The 17,061-nt window shown below is 47.3% G+C and overlaps 5 protein-coding genes across 5 annotated transcripts; 3 read left to right on the top strand and 2 right to left on the bottom strand.

Moving 5' to 3' along the window:
• Positions 1 to 653: 653 nt before the first annotated feature.
• I302_103043 (uncharacterized protein) lies at positions 654 to 7,296 on the top strand (the record flags this gene model as incomplete). Its single annotated transcript, XM_065869607.1, has 33 exons — positions 654 to 810; positions 875 to 912; positions 980 to 1,343; positions 1,426 to 1,646; positions 1,722 to 1,750; positions 1,831 to 1,909; positions 1,978 to 2,088; positions 2,156 to 2,183; positions 2,260 to 2,505; positions 2,603 to 2,749; positions 2,840 to 3,076; positions 3,146 to 3,265; positions 3,347 to 3,497; positions 3,579 to 3,876; positions 3,943 to 4,306; positions 4,370 to 4,398; positions 4,487 to 4,600; positions 4,663 to 4,693; positions 4,765 to 4,816; positions 4,880 to 4,970; positions 5,028 to 5,123; positions 5,187 to 5,270; positions 5,325 to 5,342; positions 5,398 to 5,411; positions 5,481 to 5,526; positions 5,585 to 5,722; positions 5,819 to 6,136; positions 6,205 to 6,263; positions 6,336 to 6,508; positions 6,601 to 6,728; positions 6,826 to 6,906; positions 6,963 to 7,028; positions 7,144 to 7,296. The coding sequence occupies 33 exons, from the start codon at positions 654 to 656 to the stop codon at positions 7,294 to 7,296; spliced, it is 4,281 nt and encodes a 1,426-aa protein (XP_065725679.1).
• A 239-nt stretch (positions 7,297 to 7,535) lies between these two features.
• Positions 7,536 to 10,343, bottom strand: I302_103042 (uncharacterized protein; the record flags this gene model as incomplete). The annotated part of the gene is made up of 7 exons (XM_065869606.1): positions 7,536 to 8,017; positions 8,103 to 8,158; positions 8,259 to 8,400; positions 8,464 to 8,552; positions 8,615 to 8,785; positions 8,861 to 9,267; positions 9,327 to 10,343. 7 exons carry the CDS (start codon positions 10,341 to 10,343, stop codon positions 7,536 to 7,538), a joined length of 2,364 nt encoding a protein of 787 aa, XP_065725678.1.
• Positions 10,344 to 11,436: 1,093 nt separating this feature from the next.
• On the top strand, positions 11,437 to 12,221 carry I302_103041 (uncharacterized protein; the record flags this gene model as incomplete). Its single annotated transcript, XM_019188410.2, has 3 exons — positions 11,437 to 11,498; positions 11,572 to 11,983; positions 12,081 to 12,221. The coding sequence occupies 3 exons, from the start codon at positions 11,437 to 11,439 to the stop codon at positions 12,219 to 12,221; spliced, it is 615 nt and encodes a 204-aa protein (XP_019051288.2).
• Positions 12,222 to 12,379: 158 nt separating this feature from the next.
• I302_103040 (uncharacterized protein) lies at positions 12,380 to 14,769 on the bottom strand (the record flags this gene model as incomplete). The annotated part of the gene is made up of 14 exons (XM_019188409.1): positions 12,380 to 12,600; positions 12,679 to 12,702; positions 12,766 to 12,837; positions 12,904 to 13,030; positions 13,091 to 13,199; positions 13,257 to 13,329; positions 13,409 to 13,825; positions 13,910 to 13,964; positions 14,028 to 14,103; positions 14,171 to 14,230; positions 14,307 to 14,363; positions 14,430 to 14,445; positions 14,507 to 14,605; positions 14,664 to 14,769. 14 exons carry the CDS (start codon positions 14,767 to 14,769, stop codon positions 12,380 to 12,382), a joined length of 1,512 nt encoding a protein of 503 aa, XP_019051287.1.
• Positions 14,770 to 15,385: 616 nt separating this feature from the next.
• On the top strand, positions 15,386 to 16,972 carry I302_103039 (uncharacterized protein; the record flags this gene model as incomplete). The annotated part of the gene is made up of 7 exons (XM_019188408.1): positions 15,386 to 15,503; positions 15,577 to 15,881; positions 15,967 to 16,261; positions 16,334 to 16,432; positions 16,484 to 16,513; positions 16,573 to 16,830; positions 16,896 to 16,972. The coding sequence occupies 7 exons, from the start codon at positions 15,386 to 15,388 to the stop codon at positions 16,970 to 16,972; spliced, it is 1,182 nt and encodes a 393-aa protein (XP_019051286.1).
• Positions 16,973 to 17,061: the final 89 nt, after the last annotated feature.

The raw sequence follows: 17,061 nt of genomic DNA, 5'->3' as shown, positions 1-17,061 counted from the left end.
GGGAAACAAATAGATTGGCTGGAAATGGCAATTATCCGTGGCATCAACAAAGGAAGCGAAGAAAGGGCTGGAAAGGAGGACTATGACGGTTATGATTGAAAGCTTATTGCAGTCCAGGTTGCAAAGTATGTACCTAACTTCCTATGTGATCAGCCGTGCTATATCGAACGGTTTGATATATACTTGAATAGGGACGTCAAGATTGACAGAAGACTTTCGGGAGTCTTTGAAATGCCTGTCCACGAATCGTGAAGATCCAATATTCATCATCGCATCCAGGTTTGATTCGATAATGGCACACTCACAGCACCTCGCTATTTCGGTCGATGCATCATACCTCTAATAACACTCTACAACCAGCTCAACAATGGAGATTTATCACGCTTCCATTCCAGAGAAAGGAGGGTACCAAAAGCTTCGGCCGATCATCGCGTAAGGACATATCCTTTGTTCTGAGCTCGAAAGGTTTTCTTGGTCCAATTTGATTTCAAGTGGATACAGGAGAGACAGAGTCGTCCGCCTCCCTCAATATCCTGTAGCATACGCATTATCATTAAGGAGCATCACTTCTCCCACTGTACTACTGAATATCCATTAACGTCCCCTTCACCATTTACCGAGGTACACAGCAACAATCACCAAACACCACTAAAATGCCAATCCCATTCTACCGACCCGTCTCGGCTACCCCAGGCATCTACGGGACCGAACCGTTTCCTGAGAAGAACGCCAATATACTCTCCAGGATAGTCTTTCACTGGGTCACACCGATTATGAGAGCGGGGTACTCGAGACCCCTCGAGGCGGATGGTAAGTCGGGTGAAACCCCTTCCCCTTGAATTCTGCCAAATACTGATTTTAAGTCATTGTGTAGACTTATGGACTTTGACAAGTGACTTAGAGTGTAAAAATGTAAGTTGCTATCGCTTACTAAAGTAGTCACTGTGCATCGAGTTGATTGGGTGCAACGCTCCGATAGATCGCCGACCGACTCCAAGCGAATCTCAACAAGCAAAAAAGCCGAAGCGATGCATCCGGAGCTGATGTGATTCCCTCAAATCGACATACAGATAACACACAAGCAAGAGACCCCATGGCCGTTTTAGATACTCTCGATGGTTATTCTGTCCAAAACCCTTCCGTTAAACTCGAACCTGTATATCCTACAGATTCCCGATTTGGCCGATCAACTTCAAACAACCATAATGAGAGCGAGGCCATCGAAAATGCACCGAAGAAAGAAAAGCGGAAGAACCCGACTGGTGGTCCTAGTTTGTTGACAGCTATGTACAAGACGGTCTGGTGGGCATGGTGGAAAGCCGTCATCTTCAAGGGATGTGCAGGTGAGCGAGCATTGATTCAAGACATATCCCGAGGAGAACGCGGCTGGGCAGGTAGCTGATGTGCTCCAATACTGTACCAAAGCGGGACTTCAAATCACTGCGCCTCTCGTGACTCGACTCCTCATCGAGCAATTAACCTTATCTAACGATCACCATGATGACCCTTCGACCGAATCACCCAGATCAATGGGGTACATGATCGCCCTAGCATTCGCATTATTCGTGATGGTGCAAAGTGCTAGTCTGTTCTCCTATCAGGCATTGCAAAGAGGGAGTGTCGTGGGATTTATGATGAGAGCTGCTGTGAGTGATATCATACTGTATTTCCAACCTACTGCAAAGGAAGAGCTGATATCTGATTGCGGTTGTGACTGATAGCTGATTGATTTGATCGGACGAAAATCCATGTGAGCGCGTTCTAACATATATCCCGTTCGCACAAGGAGATAATCCAACTGATCACATGTTGATCGACAATGAAATGTAGGAGGTTATCAAGTACTTCCAAGATTGAATTTACGAGTGGGAAACTGACTACGATGGTATCAGCAGACGCGTCTTTTCTGGTGAGCTGACACCCTCTCATGAAGCTCGATACCGTAATCGTTGACACACATTTTGGAATTGGTTGTAGGACTTTTCAGCACCCATGACGCTTGATTTGGTAGTACAGCCAATACAGATCGCAGTTGGATTAGGATTGTTGATCTGGACCTTAGGCTATTCAGCTTTAGTGGGACTGGCGGTACGTCCTGCTTCCCTATTTCTATTTTGCCCACTGTGTTCCTCCTGAAAAAGTTAGCATGTTGTAGGTCCTAGCATTAGCAGGTCCACTCCAAGGTAAGCCCCTACTCTCTATGTGCCCCATTCTCTCATATACATTCACTGATGGTGTCTGGAATGATGAACGACGCAGCATACATGTTCACCCGAATGATCCACACCCGTCAATCCCAGCTGCAATACGTCGATTCCCGCGTCCGCCTCCTCTCGGAAACGATCACCTCCATAAGATCAGTCAAGCTATTCGCATATGTCAATTTCTTCTCAAATAAGGTCAACGAGATGCGAAAGAACGAATTAATCTATCTGAGGAAGAACGGGTTCAACAGGGCTACGATGAATGCTACGATGGCTGTTATACCTACTTTGGCTGCTGTTTGTAAGTACGCTTCTCGATTGTCGCTTCACTTTTCACCTCCCGCACCTCGGAAAGGGTTCTGTAAACATGTGATGCTTATGGGATGACGTTGCTCTAGTGACCTTTGTTACATATGGTTTAACAGGACATGAACTCAACGCAGCCATCATTTTCTCAGGATTGCAGTACTTCAACGTCCTTAAGACACCTATCTCATTCTTACCCATGTGCTTTACAGCGGTCAGCGATGCCTTGGTAGGAATACGTGCGTATTCGTTCCATCTCACCTCCACCCCGAAGATGCAAACGCCAGGCGTAAGGCATAGAATAATATTGCTGATGGCGATGAAATCAGGTCGTATCGGTTCGTTACTCCGCTCGGAGGAGATCCCACCCAAGTTAAACATCAACGACCAATCTAAATATGCGATCGAAGTGAAGGGTGATTTTCAATTTGAGAGTCAACCTGAATCTTCAGATAAAACCCCTGATGCTCTGAATAAGGAAGAGGAAGATGATAAAGACGAAAAAGGCTCGGTAAGATCTATAGGGCCATTCGCATTGAGAGAAATTAACCTGAAGATACCCCGAGGTGATATTCCAGGCTCTCGTACAGTACATCAGCAGGACCGTTCGGCTGATGATTTGCATCGATGAACAGGCTCGCTGGTGTGTATTGTAGGTAGGGTAGGTACCGGTAAATCAGCGTTATTGTCCTCCTTGATAGGCGATATGAGGCAGCTGGAAGGATATACAGTTTTCGGTGGATCAGTAAGCTACGGTAAGTCTTCAGCCTTATTTAATAGGTAATCCCGGCCAATCTCTACAAAAAACATATGTTCAAATACGATTATGACACTAGTACCCCAACAAGCATGGATCCATTCAGGCAGTGTACGCGACAACATAACATTTTCCGCCGCCACCGAAGAAATCGATTTTGGAAGATTACAAGATGTTATTGATGCTTGTGCGTTAAGGAGTGACATTGACGGAATGATCCATGGTGATCTGTACGTCCAGCCACTCCCTGCTCCTACCTTTCTCCGCGGGGTAATATCGAAGTTGAACAAGGTCAGCTGATGAAAGTACAGCACGAATGTCGGCCAGAAAGGTCTTCTCCTCTCTGGAGGTCAACGCCAACGACTCTCTCTCGCGCGAGCAGCTTACTCCGACTCATCCATCGTATTGCTAGATGACCCATTACCAGCGGTAGATGCCAATGTCGCTCACCATCTTCTCAGGGAATGTATTCTGGGAGAAGCCATGAGAGGGAGGACGAGGTTGATAGTCACTCATCAGATGGATGTGCTTCCCCATGCGGATTTGGTGTTGGTCATGGATCGAGACAGGTACGGGGAAGGTAGGATAGTCCAGCAGGGGACATATCAGGTGGGTCTCTCTTCCCATTTTCTGGCTTTTCGATGAAATCCCGATTACTACTGATATCAGGTATAGACCCTACGAAACCAAAACGGCCCATTCCGCTCCTTCATCTCCGAATACGCATCACAACAAACCCCTTCCACCCCGACCATCAAAGCAGCACAGAAGAAGCCCAATTCCGATACCCCTAAAGAGAACAAGAAAGAATCGTCAGGTGGCAAATCGATGGAAGAAGATCGTCAGATCGGTTCGATCCCTTGGTCGGTATATACCACGTACTTCAGATCGATGGGTTCGATTCTATGGCCCATCACTTTTGGTACAATGTTACTTCTTACGCAGGCTGCGACGGTGGGTAACAGTCTATGGTTGGGTTGGTGGTCTGGTGAAAAGTTTGATGGGTTGGGGCAAGGAGGATACATGGGGATATACGGGGGTGAGTGGTGTGGTCTAGGTATACGAATGTGTTTAGGCTGAATCTCGGTTCGGCGATCTTCAGCTTTAGGTGTAGCCATTGGTCTGTTCACTGTGAGTCAATTAATTCAAAGCCACGTCGATGAGTGCCAAGGTCAAGGGCAATACTGACGCTGTCGTGCTACTGCATTGTGACATGAAGTGGGGCGCTTCGTACACCATGTTCGTAGCTGGGCTTAAAGCTTCTTATCGCCTGTTCGAACAAGCCTGGGAGCATGTGATGAGAGCACCGGTCAGATGGCATGATCAAACTCCTGTGAGTTTCTTCCCTTTCTATCTCCTATACGCCATTTTAAACTGACCGTGAGTGGAGCGAAGAGCGGCAGGATCATCAATAGACTATCTAAAGGTGATTCGGGGATCTCCCAGACCTGTTTCGCACTCCCTGAAGTGTCGCCTGCTGACGAAGACCTGACGCAGATATCGAGATGTTAGATGACAGGATGGCATTCTCCTGGGAAACGTTACTCGTGTGAGCTGCCTGAGTACCGCAATCCCAACATGCAGCGTATGAGCTAATGAACGTGATATCCAGAAATGCTCTAGCAGCAGTGGGAAGTTTCGGTCTCATCTTGTACACCTATCCCTGGTTGGATATTGCCTTCATCCCGTTATGCCTCTTCTACGTAAGTCCCACTCAAAATATCATGAGGAGGGGACGATCAGCTGAAAGTGCAGTATAGTGGCTTTGCGGAGGATACTATCGACAGACGTCCAGGGAGATCAAGCGGATCGACTCGATAACCCGATCCCAGATATACAGTTCCTTTGGCGAACAGGTGAGTATTCCAGCTGCGGCCAGGCACTGTTTTTGATGACGGTATGTTGACGGTATGGTGTAGCTTGCTGGTTTGTCGGTGATTAGAGCGTTTGGTAGACAAGATACTTTCGAGGAGAGGATGCAAAGAGCTATCAACGTTGAGGGGGTAAGTGAGACCGTGTTTTGTGGAGGTATCTTGCTTATTGTGTTCGGGTGCCAGCGTGCCTACATCCTAACAGTAAGTTCCAACCTCAATCGTTAACGAGGTCGAGCTAAACAATAAATCCAAACAGCTGGTGATCCAGCGGTAAGTAGCTTTTCGTGATCGGTTATCTGGATGTTGAAGAGGAGTCCTCTGATGTCGGGTCGACAACAGGTGGCTAGGTGTCCGACTCGATCTATCCTCTAACCTTCTGATCCTGGTACGCCTCATTCCCCCCGCCCTTCTACTCCGCAGCCTAGCTCACATGATCATGATAGCTCATTGCCGTATTCGGTATTCTGTTCCGAAACTCGGTCGACCCAGCATCGTTCGGTGTAGTCTTCTCATACGCTTTATCCGCCGCCCAGCTCTTCTCGAATCTCGTATCGCTGTACGCTCAAGTTGAATTAGAGATGGTATGTCTGACCTCCTCTCTCCAACCCATCTCCTTCCAGCGGAAACATGATTTTCTCTCCTTCACGCTACAAGCTGATAATCCCCTATTTTCACAGAACAACGCCGAACGTATCCTACATTACACCACCCTCCCGACCGAACCTCCACCCCACCTTCCCCGAGATCCATCCTTGGAAGTATGGCCAACCGAGGGTGAGATGGTCTTTAAGGATCTATCACTACGATACTCCAATAGCTCTCCATGGGTCTTGAAGACGTTGAGCTTCGCCATCGAGGCGGGAGAGAAGGTCGGTGTGATTGGACGGACAGGTGCTGGGAAAAGTAGTTTGGTAGGTGCCATTATGCGGATGAATGAGATTAGGGGGGAGATACGGGTTGATGGGAGGGATTTGAACGAGGTTGGAGTGGATACTGTGAGTCGTGTCATCAAATGATTTTGGGACTATGACGACAGAACATGTTAGCTGATCGGGGAGGGTAGGTACGAGAGAGAATAGGGATCATACCCCAAGATGCATTCCTATTTGAGGGGACGGTAAGGCGAGTTGTCCACTGCTCACAAACTACAGCTGGCAAGCTGATTGAGTTGTTTTCTTCGCTTTTCGTTGGTAGACAAAACCTAGATCCCTTATCAACCCATTCAGACCACTACCTAAACTCCCTCCTCTCCCTCATCCATTCAGACCCATTATTACCCTCCGCACAATCTACAAAGGATAAATTCAAGTTGGATTCGCAAGTGAGTTCGGAAGGAACCAATTTCAGTGCGGGTGAGAAACAGCTTTGTAGGTTTGAATTCTTCTGTAGTCTTCCCTCTAATTCATTGCACATCTCGCTAGTAGAGGACCTGATACTGAGTCTCTATTTTTATCTTCAGTGGCCTTGATCCGAGCTCTGGCGCGAAACACCAAAATCCTCTTACTAGACGAGGCTACCTCCTCGGTCGATCCAGAGACGGACGCTTTGATCCAGCGTATCATCCAGAATCACCTAAATGGCGTGACCGTGAGTTTGCAAAACAGCCTTACCATCCCATGCTTCATTCTTTTTATTCTTACCAGACGAGGAAGATTGACTGATTGTTCTTCACCATCCTGTATAGTTGATATCGATCGCACACAGACTACAGACCGTAGCGTACTACGACCGTATCCTAGTTCTCGATCAAGGTAGAGTAGTCGAGGTGAGTTTCGTCCAACCCGTCCATGGCGAACTGATCATGATATGACAACGGGGCAGTACGATACTCCACTGGGATTATACGATATTCGAGATTCCATCTTCCGCCAGCTATGCGATAGGGTAGTAAGTCATTCTTCCAATCCATTCCATTTTTACTTCACTTTGTCAATTCCCTTCTGAACCGACATATCATACCCGAGTTAAAGCGCAAGCTGACATTGTGATTGACACACACTAGCAACTCGGCCGAACAGACTTGCTGCGACTCCGGCACGATGCGCTATACGCTCTGCAGACTTCGAGAGACGACCGATCATTGTTCAACCATTATACTATCGCTGAAGCGTGGGTTCAGAACGGTGGAGTGAGAGTATCAGAGTATCGGGTATGACGAGGGGACAGTCGATGCTCGAGGCGATCTGAGAAGGGATCACTTAGACCTAATCATTTCCACTGCCATAGTTAACAAAGGATCAATCGCTTCACGTACCTCGAAGAACAGTATCAATCAGTGATCCTATCATGTCAGTATAATATACAATCCCAACAAATACATCCTATTCAAGCTCTAGTAATCCCATGTATACTGTATATATGCCCAACCTGCAATTCCAATGCTATGACCTGGTTCTAACCATCTTCCAACCCTTCCCATCCTTTTTTAATCTGTACACTAACCTCTCCATCTCTCCTTATGATGTTCATCCCCGCAGTATTACTAGAAATGGCATTTTCCAATTTAACATAAGCGAATTTCGTCAATTCCAAGATCTCTTTATCGCTCGAATCTGGATGAACGTGCACAACCAGCGTGACTACTATCGGAGCGCCATCATCTGTCTTTCCACTCGAAGAGGAAGAGGGAGGGAGACCGTACGGTGAGGGATAGTTTAGGTGATCGTCGAAAGAGGCCTGACGGGATGGTGTGCTGGGCGGTGAGAAGAATTTAGAGGTTGATTCCAATTTAGGTGAGGATGCCAATGAACCTGGACGGGAATGCGAGGGAGTAGGTGGATATCGATCTTCGTATGATCCTTTGCCTGCTGTTATGGTCCAACATCTCATTGTACCTAGTCCCAACACTCGACGATCCTCTTTGATCTCCTTGAGGGCTTTTCGTAGAGAGGTCATTTGAGTTTGGGGCAGTTTGAAGTAAGACGTGGGCGAATGCTACTGTTGGTGGGTAGGATAAGGCACAGGTGAGTATGGTGAGGATGAGGGAGATGAAGGAGTCGAGGGAGTGGAAGGCGGATCTGTATACGTTACACGTTAGTTTACCAAATATGAGCGAAACTGAATAAGCTCAATGAGAGGAAGGGGAAAAGAAGGATCCCTTGTGAATGGCAGACTCACGGTGGAACAAGCAATGTACTCAGTCCTATACCGGCACTAACTCCTGCAATCGTCAAGCTGAAGGGATTTGCCAGGAAAGACGAGAACTTTGATACAAAGGGCAAAGACAGGTATGATGAGGTGAGGAATAATGATCCAACAGCTATAATGTACATGTCAGCTCGCCTTCGATTCTGTCCACATCCCGAAAGTCGTCAATACTCACCATCAACCAGCTTTCCATGATTACCCAGAGCTGCTCCGCCAAACGTACTAGCCAAAGCTGCGCATGCCAGCAAGAAATGCGGAAAGTCCCTTCAAAGCGATGAAATCAGCTTCACAGACTTGCACGAACTATTTGTAAAGGGTTGACTTACCTCTCATCACCTTCCATAACAGACTCGCCATGTCCATGACCACCCATTGAGTGATCGTGAGCTCCAGATCCAAGGACGACTTGTTCTATAGCTTCTTTTGCTATGTATACGGCGGAGAATACCAAGAATAACGATTGTGTGAAGTATAGTAATGATATGTATCGTGAGGGTCTACAAACAGGCCAGAAGGTACATCAGCCATGCGAATCTCTCAAGCTTCATGGATAAGATGGAAGCCGCACTCACCCATACGGTCTACGTATAGTATTCCACCCCTGCCCCTGGTCTCTAGCAACCATTTCCACCGCCACACCTATAGCATCGAATACTACCAGATACCCCACACCGGCTAAACTTCTCCATCCCGACATCTGACCTTCCACCCACAGTCCAGCGCCTATCAAGAACTCTAAGACAGCAAAGGACAGCAAAAACTGTTTTCTCGGATCCGATTTCGACGGGGGTAAAGGTGATAGGGTGGGAGATGCGGCATTTAATGTAGATACGCCAAGAGAGGGCATGGGAACAGGTGCAGGTGTAGCTTCTGGGCCTGGTGTTGTGGGTGGTTTAGGTGATGGTGAGGTAGCGAGTGTAGGATTGGTTTGAGTGGGATCGAGAAATGAGAAGAAATTATGCGATAGTGAGTGTTTGTGCTATATCAACATCAGCATAGACCCGCAATAGTAAGATAAAGGAGATGAAGATTGCTCACATGATGGCCTCTCCTCTTACTTCTCTTGACGCCTTCCGGAGTCTGGAGTCCATTTTCATCTTGAGGAGCGGAAGCCTGACCGAAACTCCAATTTCCTGAACCTCCAAATACGTTTCTCTCCCCTCCAGCACTAGGTATGAGACTCTCGTTCGGCTGAACCGGGCTCTCCAACAGAAGGGGACTACCGTTCGGGCGTTGAGGTATAGGATTTCCAGGTTGAGGGAAGAACAATGACAGATTCCTAGCGTGTATACCGTGTTGAGGGGTAGGTTCAAATCTCCTGTCGTTGTTTCTTGGTCCTAATGGCGATGGCACATCCAAAGAAGCCTTTCTACCCCAGGAAGCAGAAGGGTTCAGACCCGCTGACGACGGTGTGGCTTCGATAGATTGCCAAGCGGGCGATGACGGGATGTTGTCCGCCGATGCATTGAAATTCAGCCGAGGTCTTGGGGAAGCTAATAATTCTCCCAGAGCATCACCCTCCTCCTCTACTGATGGTTCTTCCTGTTCTATCTCCGTTGGCGACGATAACGAAGGCATCATCATTCCACTGATGTTCAGTCCTTTTGCTGAGTCAGGCTGTGAAGAGCCAGTCGTGGATGCTGATCCAGGTATGGGGACGACCTCATCTTCATCTGGGTTACCTAGACCAGTGGCTTTACGCAGAAAGATGGGAGGAGGCGCTGGCGCTCTGTTGCCTGTGTTGGACCGACGACGGGAGAAAGGTGTAGGCGAAGCGATACCATTGACAGTACCATTTGGATGGGAAAGTGTGGGGTCAACAGCTAGGGGTGTTGCCGTCGCTTTTCCCTTTCCCTTGGGCGTCTCATTCCCATTGGGTTTGAGTGTGGGTGAGAACAGGTCCCCATTCATGTTCTCCTGATCCTCGGACATGTGGTAAGAGTAGATGTACGGGGAGTTGAGTGAAGAACGTCGAGAGGGATACGACTGATCGGGTGTAGGGAGTGTGGTTTCCACGGTGGAAGTTGAGGATGTGGGTGAGGATTGTATGGGCATTGGACAATGTGATTGGGCTTGGATCTTGACACCTGGTCAAAAGGGTTGAAGTGTGAGATGGCGATAGCAATGATGAAAGGGTGTAAGATGGTTGATCCCGATATCGATTATGTATAGTGAAGTGGAGTGACCCATATATCCAGCCATACAACCCATACAGCGCTATGATCTCCTTAGTGGGTGTATTGAGTGATGACGATGAGTGTTTGAATGCAGGAAAGGACAGTGTGCTGATGATGATGGTGAGACGCGTCGAGAAAATGAAACCCCAAGATGATTGATGATGATGCTGGTCTTGCGATACAGATTGAGTCTGATTTATGATATATCAGCTGAGATGCCGATGACCTGGTAGATACAATTCTATTTGTCGACACCAATGGAAAAAAGTGATAGGGTGAAAAGTGGTACTTGACGACCCGACTTCCTTTCACGCACGTTCCAGCCGACTGATTGCTCCGTACGTCGAGTAAGGTGGTCCAGATATCCCGCAGTGCAATCTTCCCGTCGTGGTACAAATACAAATGTAAATTTGAAAAGTATCTGATAGTCAAGATTGATAGATCCGATGTTGAGCACACCATGCACCGGCGGTGTATCAGTCTATCACAGTATGGTGTGGGATATCATAGAAGAACAAGCTCCAACTGAAAAAAAGACACCAGATTGAAAGAATGGGCGCGTGCGAGAGCATAACACGTGGTTGGGTTGATTGGGCTTAGCTTGGCGTCAGTAACCCACCATATAAATCTACTCTACCATCTTCACACGATCTGCTTACACTCTGATCACTATTCACTCAATATCTTCTGTACATTGCCATACAATACTCACTATCACTTCCGTCGTAGGATCGGGTGGACTCTCACAATTGCGATGAATTAATGTGCCCCACCGATACCTGATCCACGCGAATAGCAGTCATTCGTCTTTCCGCGTTGTCGCATCGGTCTAACCCGTAAGGCTCGTGAGATGACGAACCAGTGGTAATGTCAATGATCCTGGAATCCTGAGCATTCCAGCAGATCTGTTTCTCTATTCAAACAACTCTACTCATGCCTTTGTGACACCCAGTAGTATCCACACTCACGACATGCAGAATACGAAACCAGGCAGAGCGAAAGTGATATTGGAGAAGGTAACGCCCGAGACTCTGTGAGTACTTGACATCCCAAGCATAAATCATTTCAGTGTGAACTTCCGATCTGACCTCAAAACCCTACCTTAGAAAGCAGTATGCTCCCCGTCTAGCAGCCCTGACCACCTCCCACATAATGAACCATAGCCGCTCTATAAACTTCCTCCACCCGTTCACCTCTCAACAGGCTATCGACCTCTTCCTGAAAGTCTCTCCGTTCTTATCATTGAACGGCCCAGGCAGAGTGATAATGTGGGTTGCCAAACTTCCACCAGACGAACGGAACGATGCATTGCAGAGTATCAATATGGGTGGGGAAGATACGGGTCATTCAGAGATAGTCGGGACGGTGCAGTTGGCTTTTCATACGAGCCCTAATGGCGTGCATAGATCGGAAGTCAGGAAATTGATTGTGGATGATCGGTATGAGAGGAGGGGGATAGCGAGGGCTTTGATGATTGAGTTGCAGAGGGTTGCTAAGGAGGAGGGAAGCACGTTATGTGTAAGTCATAAGTCTGCTGCTTCTTTTGATCCTTTGGTTTCACTATCACGTCCAATTTCTAAAACTAGGGCAAGCTGATGCAGTGCTTCTTCAAAAGCTGCTAGACACCGAGGCGGGCTATGCGGAACACTTCTATACCAAGCTCGGCTGGAAATTAATCGGGTATGTGCCGAATTACGCTATGACTCCTGATGGGATGGAGAAGAGGGATGCGGCGTATATGTACTTGGAATTATAGAACCCATGAATACTGTATCCTGCATCGCAGAAAGGCGCTAAAGTATGGAATTGTAAGAGACACCTAACCAAGATATACGCAACCTATAATGCTCTACGCTCTAACATCTCGCCAGAAGCTGTGCGGAGGGTATTAATCCTCGTTCGTCCGGTCATCAATCATACCAACCTTTCCTTATTGTCTACATCCTCTACAACCTGATTCGACCTGATCGGATCGCCCTCATCCACCTCAGCTGCAATTCGTTTCTCTCGCTTCTGATCCCTGGTGGAGAGATACAATATAGCTAATATACCTATGAACTGGAGGGCGGTAGCTACAGAAGCGGCTATATTCCCTTTATGCACTGTGGGCTGTTCGGTCTGCTTGAATAGTAAGACTACCCAATCGAGATCGACAAGGTCAGCTGACTGATCACTCTCCTTTTTTCTTGAGCGCCAGAAGAAAGAGGGCTTACGAGGTAACCAAGCGTTGAACGAAACTTCCAATCGCATACAATCAGTAACGTATTTCTCCAATCGATGCAAAAACTTGGTAAACTCACAGGCAACAGAATTGAAAGTACCCATCACTATACCCCTTTTCTCAGAGGAATCACCAATAATCTCACTACACCCTACACCCCAACCAAAACCGAAACCTCATTAATGAAATTCCTCGCGGGCGATGGCGGCTCACTCACAAGCATATAGTAGTCCGGGAGTACAATTGACCACTCCAGAAAGATAATACAGCACCCATCTTCCAGCTCTATTATCAGTGTATACTGGAAGTCCAGCCAAGAGTGCACAATCGATACAATGCCACAGCTGGTGACGAGAGAATCACCGTCAGATCATTGGGTGATGATTGTGGTGAGTTGCACTTACGGCTACAAGAAGCAGAGGAGGCCATCGTCTACCTTTAAGGAGGTTATCGCTTATCCATGCGAATCCTAGGGCCGAGACAATCTGGGTGGACCATATACCGCATGGATAACTGTGGTGAGAAGAATATTCAGAAATGTTTTCTAGGCGATGTCAAGTGGGGACTCACTAATTGATCTGTTCGACGGAGTATTTGGGATTGGTCGAGTATTTAAGCCAGAATGACATGGACTGTTGTGGATCTACCAACACGAAAACAGTACCCAAAATCAGCCACCACTCCTTCGGTAACTTACGAATTATGGTACAGTACAAACCCACTTTGCGAAAAGATATAACAACTATAAACCCCCGTGAACACCCAAATATGCCACGTAGAAACGATATTCCAAATAGCCTTCCTCCCCAATCCACCCTTCCTTGGCCCCTGTCTACCAGCGACGGTCAAGCGCCGTTTGGCAAGATCGATATCTTCCTGCCTGAATATCCAATTCGGTTTGATATTCCAAGGTAAATCCGGGATAAGGAAGAACGCGGAGATAGCGATGGGTATAGAGATGATAGCGTCGATGGTGAAGATCCAACGCCATCCAGCCATCGAATGTTTGCCGTTCAACGTCCTGTACACTCCGGCTTGCATCACGCCGGAGAGGAGGGTCCCGCCTGCGGTGGCGGCTTGGAAGATGTTGGAGCGCTTGCCGAGCTCGTCTTTGGTGTACCATGATCCGATGAGGAAGACTGGGGTAGGTACGTGAAAAACCCCGGATGATCAGTAGGCAGAAGACAAAAGCAAAATTGGGCGTTTGAAGGTAAAACACTCACGCAGACCAGGATAGTAGGCACTTTCGAATAATCCTACCATGAATCGGATAAAACACTGTATCATGTTCCAAATTAGCTGATGAGCGTGGGCTATGACGATACTATGGATCAAACTCACCAGTTGGTGCCAGTTCTTCACCCAGGTGGTACATAACGTCATGATTGACCACCCGAACTCCAGAGCAAAGACGATACTGATCATATGCCAAAAATCAGTCCGGATGTAGATGAGCTTTGAGGGCAAAGGAAACTCAAACTTACTAATGTGGCGAGACTCTGTTCAATAAGATATTTCCTGGAATCTGTCCGATCACATATCCTCTACAAGATTGCATATCCCATCAGCGAAACAGGACGAGCAAAACAGGAGTTCCTGATATCGTACAGCAGGACTTACACAGACCAAGCGGTGTTACAGTAATTATACTCCAACCCAAACATTTTCAAGTCCTCTCTGAGCAATTGCGCAAGAATATCAGTCTGGCGACTACCCTATGATTATCTCGGTGGCACGACTCACTTCATCCCACTGACGACTGATGGTCACATTTAGTCAGCCGATTGCTCTTCAGAGTTTCCAATCTAAATATCACTCACAAGCAGTCGATAAATTCGTTTGATCAATATACCTCATGATCAACCCCAAAGTGGAAAAGACCAATAAAGACAGGTCGAGCCTCACCAGGAGTCTTCGCTCTACCCTCTTGGTCAATCACTGCCATATCTGCATCTAGTATTGCGTGGTATGACTCACCAGCTGGAGGTTTTCCAAACGAGTCCCATAGGTAATAATACCATGGTTGTTTTGTCCTCTCCTGCTCCAGGAGATCATCTTGTCCTTTTTTACTCCGCACAGACATCTTGCTGAACCAGATCGATCAGGCTATCTAGACTTTTAATCAAGTACAATTGAGATCCACAGAAGGGTTGCGATGTACACGTACGATACACGTATATATACTATATATATACATATATTTATACATTAATATATCCGTAAGTTAATTTGTCAACTCTCCCGCATCATCTTCTAATTTTACCCCAAATGAGCCCTCTTTCCTTGGACATTCGGGGTTGATCACGTCAAACTCCTTGCAACTTATCACATTCCCCTCTCTCCAAATCACGCAGACGAACCCTCATCGACGTCAGGTTCATCGTTCATTACGGTCCGACTCACCTTGAACACCCAGAGAAACGAGTTTTTCGCCCATCGGTTTTGGCCGAAACGAGTGAGTGAGATAGGAGAAAAGCAATCGCGTGATCGACTTTACTTTATCTGTCGACATCTTGCACCATCCGCGCTAGTGAGATGAGTCGCATGCTTCTGGTGAGCTCATATGCCTAATAATCAACGTGTCTCCAAGTACTGATGAGAGGTTGGGATATATATGTGGATATGGGACATTGTCGATTGGATGCATCGTCAAGAAGTTATCGTAGGAGACATTACAGACATCACATTAGTAGATCAAGATGAGTCCCACAGCCATACATGAGATATCCGCACCGACTATCGAGTCATTGAAAGCGCAAGTCCAAGGAAAAGCTGAGATCCCACCTTGGGTCAGACCACCCCTGACCAAAGAAGAACGTAAGTTATGTACCGTACATTGCCCCACCGTCTAGGTAGGTGGATTGGTCATGCTGACGATCATACGGTGCAGTCCCGTGGGCAGAGCTTGAGACCCTCGATCTCCAACTTCTCGATTCTACCGATCCATCAGTCCGTCAAAACCTGATCAAAGCAGCTAAGAAAGCCCTGACGGTCGATGGGTTCCTCTTCGTGACTGGAACGGGAGTCTCGAACGAGATCCTCGAACGTAATCTTGCTATCGCTCAATATGCTATAAATGGGATCCCGTACGAAGAGAAATTACCCTATGCGGCCAAGTTGGAGGAAGGGTCTTATGCGGGGTACAAGTTGAGAGGTATCTGGAAGAGAGATGGAGGGGTACCTGATAATCTCGAGGTGGGTTTGGCGACTTGCCATAACTGCCGCGGTATAGTTGGGTATAGGTAGGATCAAGCTGATCATGAGAGACTCATGGGCGTAGCATTACAATCTCGAATCCACCTCATTCGAGAACCCAAAAGAGCATCATCCCTCCAAACTTCTCCCCCTGATCCCAGAGATCGAATCGTTCGCCAGACACACTTACTTCCATGTCGTCTACCGTATCTTGAAATTGGTATCTCTAGCATTGGAGCTACCAGAAGACTATCTATGGGGACTGCACGAACATAATGGGACATTGGGTCATTCATGCCAGAGATTCATGGGGTATTTCCCAAGGGACGAGAAGGATGAGCAGGCCACTTCGGGGATATGGTCGAAAGGGCATACGGATTGTGAGTGATCTGAGATACCGGTGGTAAACAGTGGAGAAGCTGATTGGTAAAGTACCATTGATGGCCAATCAGACAACAGTATATCGTTATTGTATTCTCAGCCGATATCGGCATTACAGATACTCACACCTGAGAATGAGTGGAGATGGGTCAAACACGTCGAAGGGGCTGGTGAGTTGCGCCAGTACTGTCGCTGAACGGAATTCTGACTTCGACACTCAGTCGTGGTGAATACGGCCGACGCGCTAGAATGTGAGTGATACCCCATCCAACGAGATATTGCAGGTCCTTGACGATACGCTATACTGTAGTCCTTACCGGAGGAGTATTCAAGGCGACGCGACACCGAGTCATCCGACCACCGCCCGATCAAGCAGATATCATACGATACATCTTAATCCACTTTGCGAGAGTTAGACGTGATTTGAAGCTCAATCCTATATGGGATTCACCTGTGGTGAAAGCACAAGGGAAGAACGCTTTCCAAGATAGGATAGATGCCGGTGGGAAGGCACCTACGCAAGATGAGTGGTTGAGAGAGCGGATCAGAAGAACAGGTCATGAGCTTTGTAAGTACCTCCTCACATATACAGGAAAGACGAGAAATGAGCTGATAGACGGGCATTTATTTCAGATGATAACGATAGAAAGACCGCAAATGGTCGAGTGGAAGAGGAAGTTCTAGGAAGAAAGGTCGAGTACTACGTGTAGAGGCGCGTGTTGTATACCGTGATTGTGTGCTTGCATGATGTAGTAAGGATCGACATAAAGATCGTTGCATGCGACATGTTTCGTTACTT

The sequence above is a fragment of the Kwoniella bestiolae genome, chromosome 1 (assembly GCF_000512585.2).
Source record: "Kwoniella bestiolae CBS 10118 chromosome 1, complete sequence".
Classification (NCBI taxonomy): Eukaryota; Fungi; Basidiomycota; class Tremellomycetes; order Tremellales; family Cryptococcaceae; genus Kwoniella; species Kwoniella bestiolae.
Note: the sequence above shows the minus strand (reverse complement) of the source record. Positions and strands in the feature narration are given on the sequence as shown.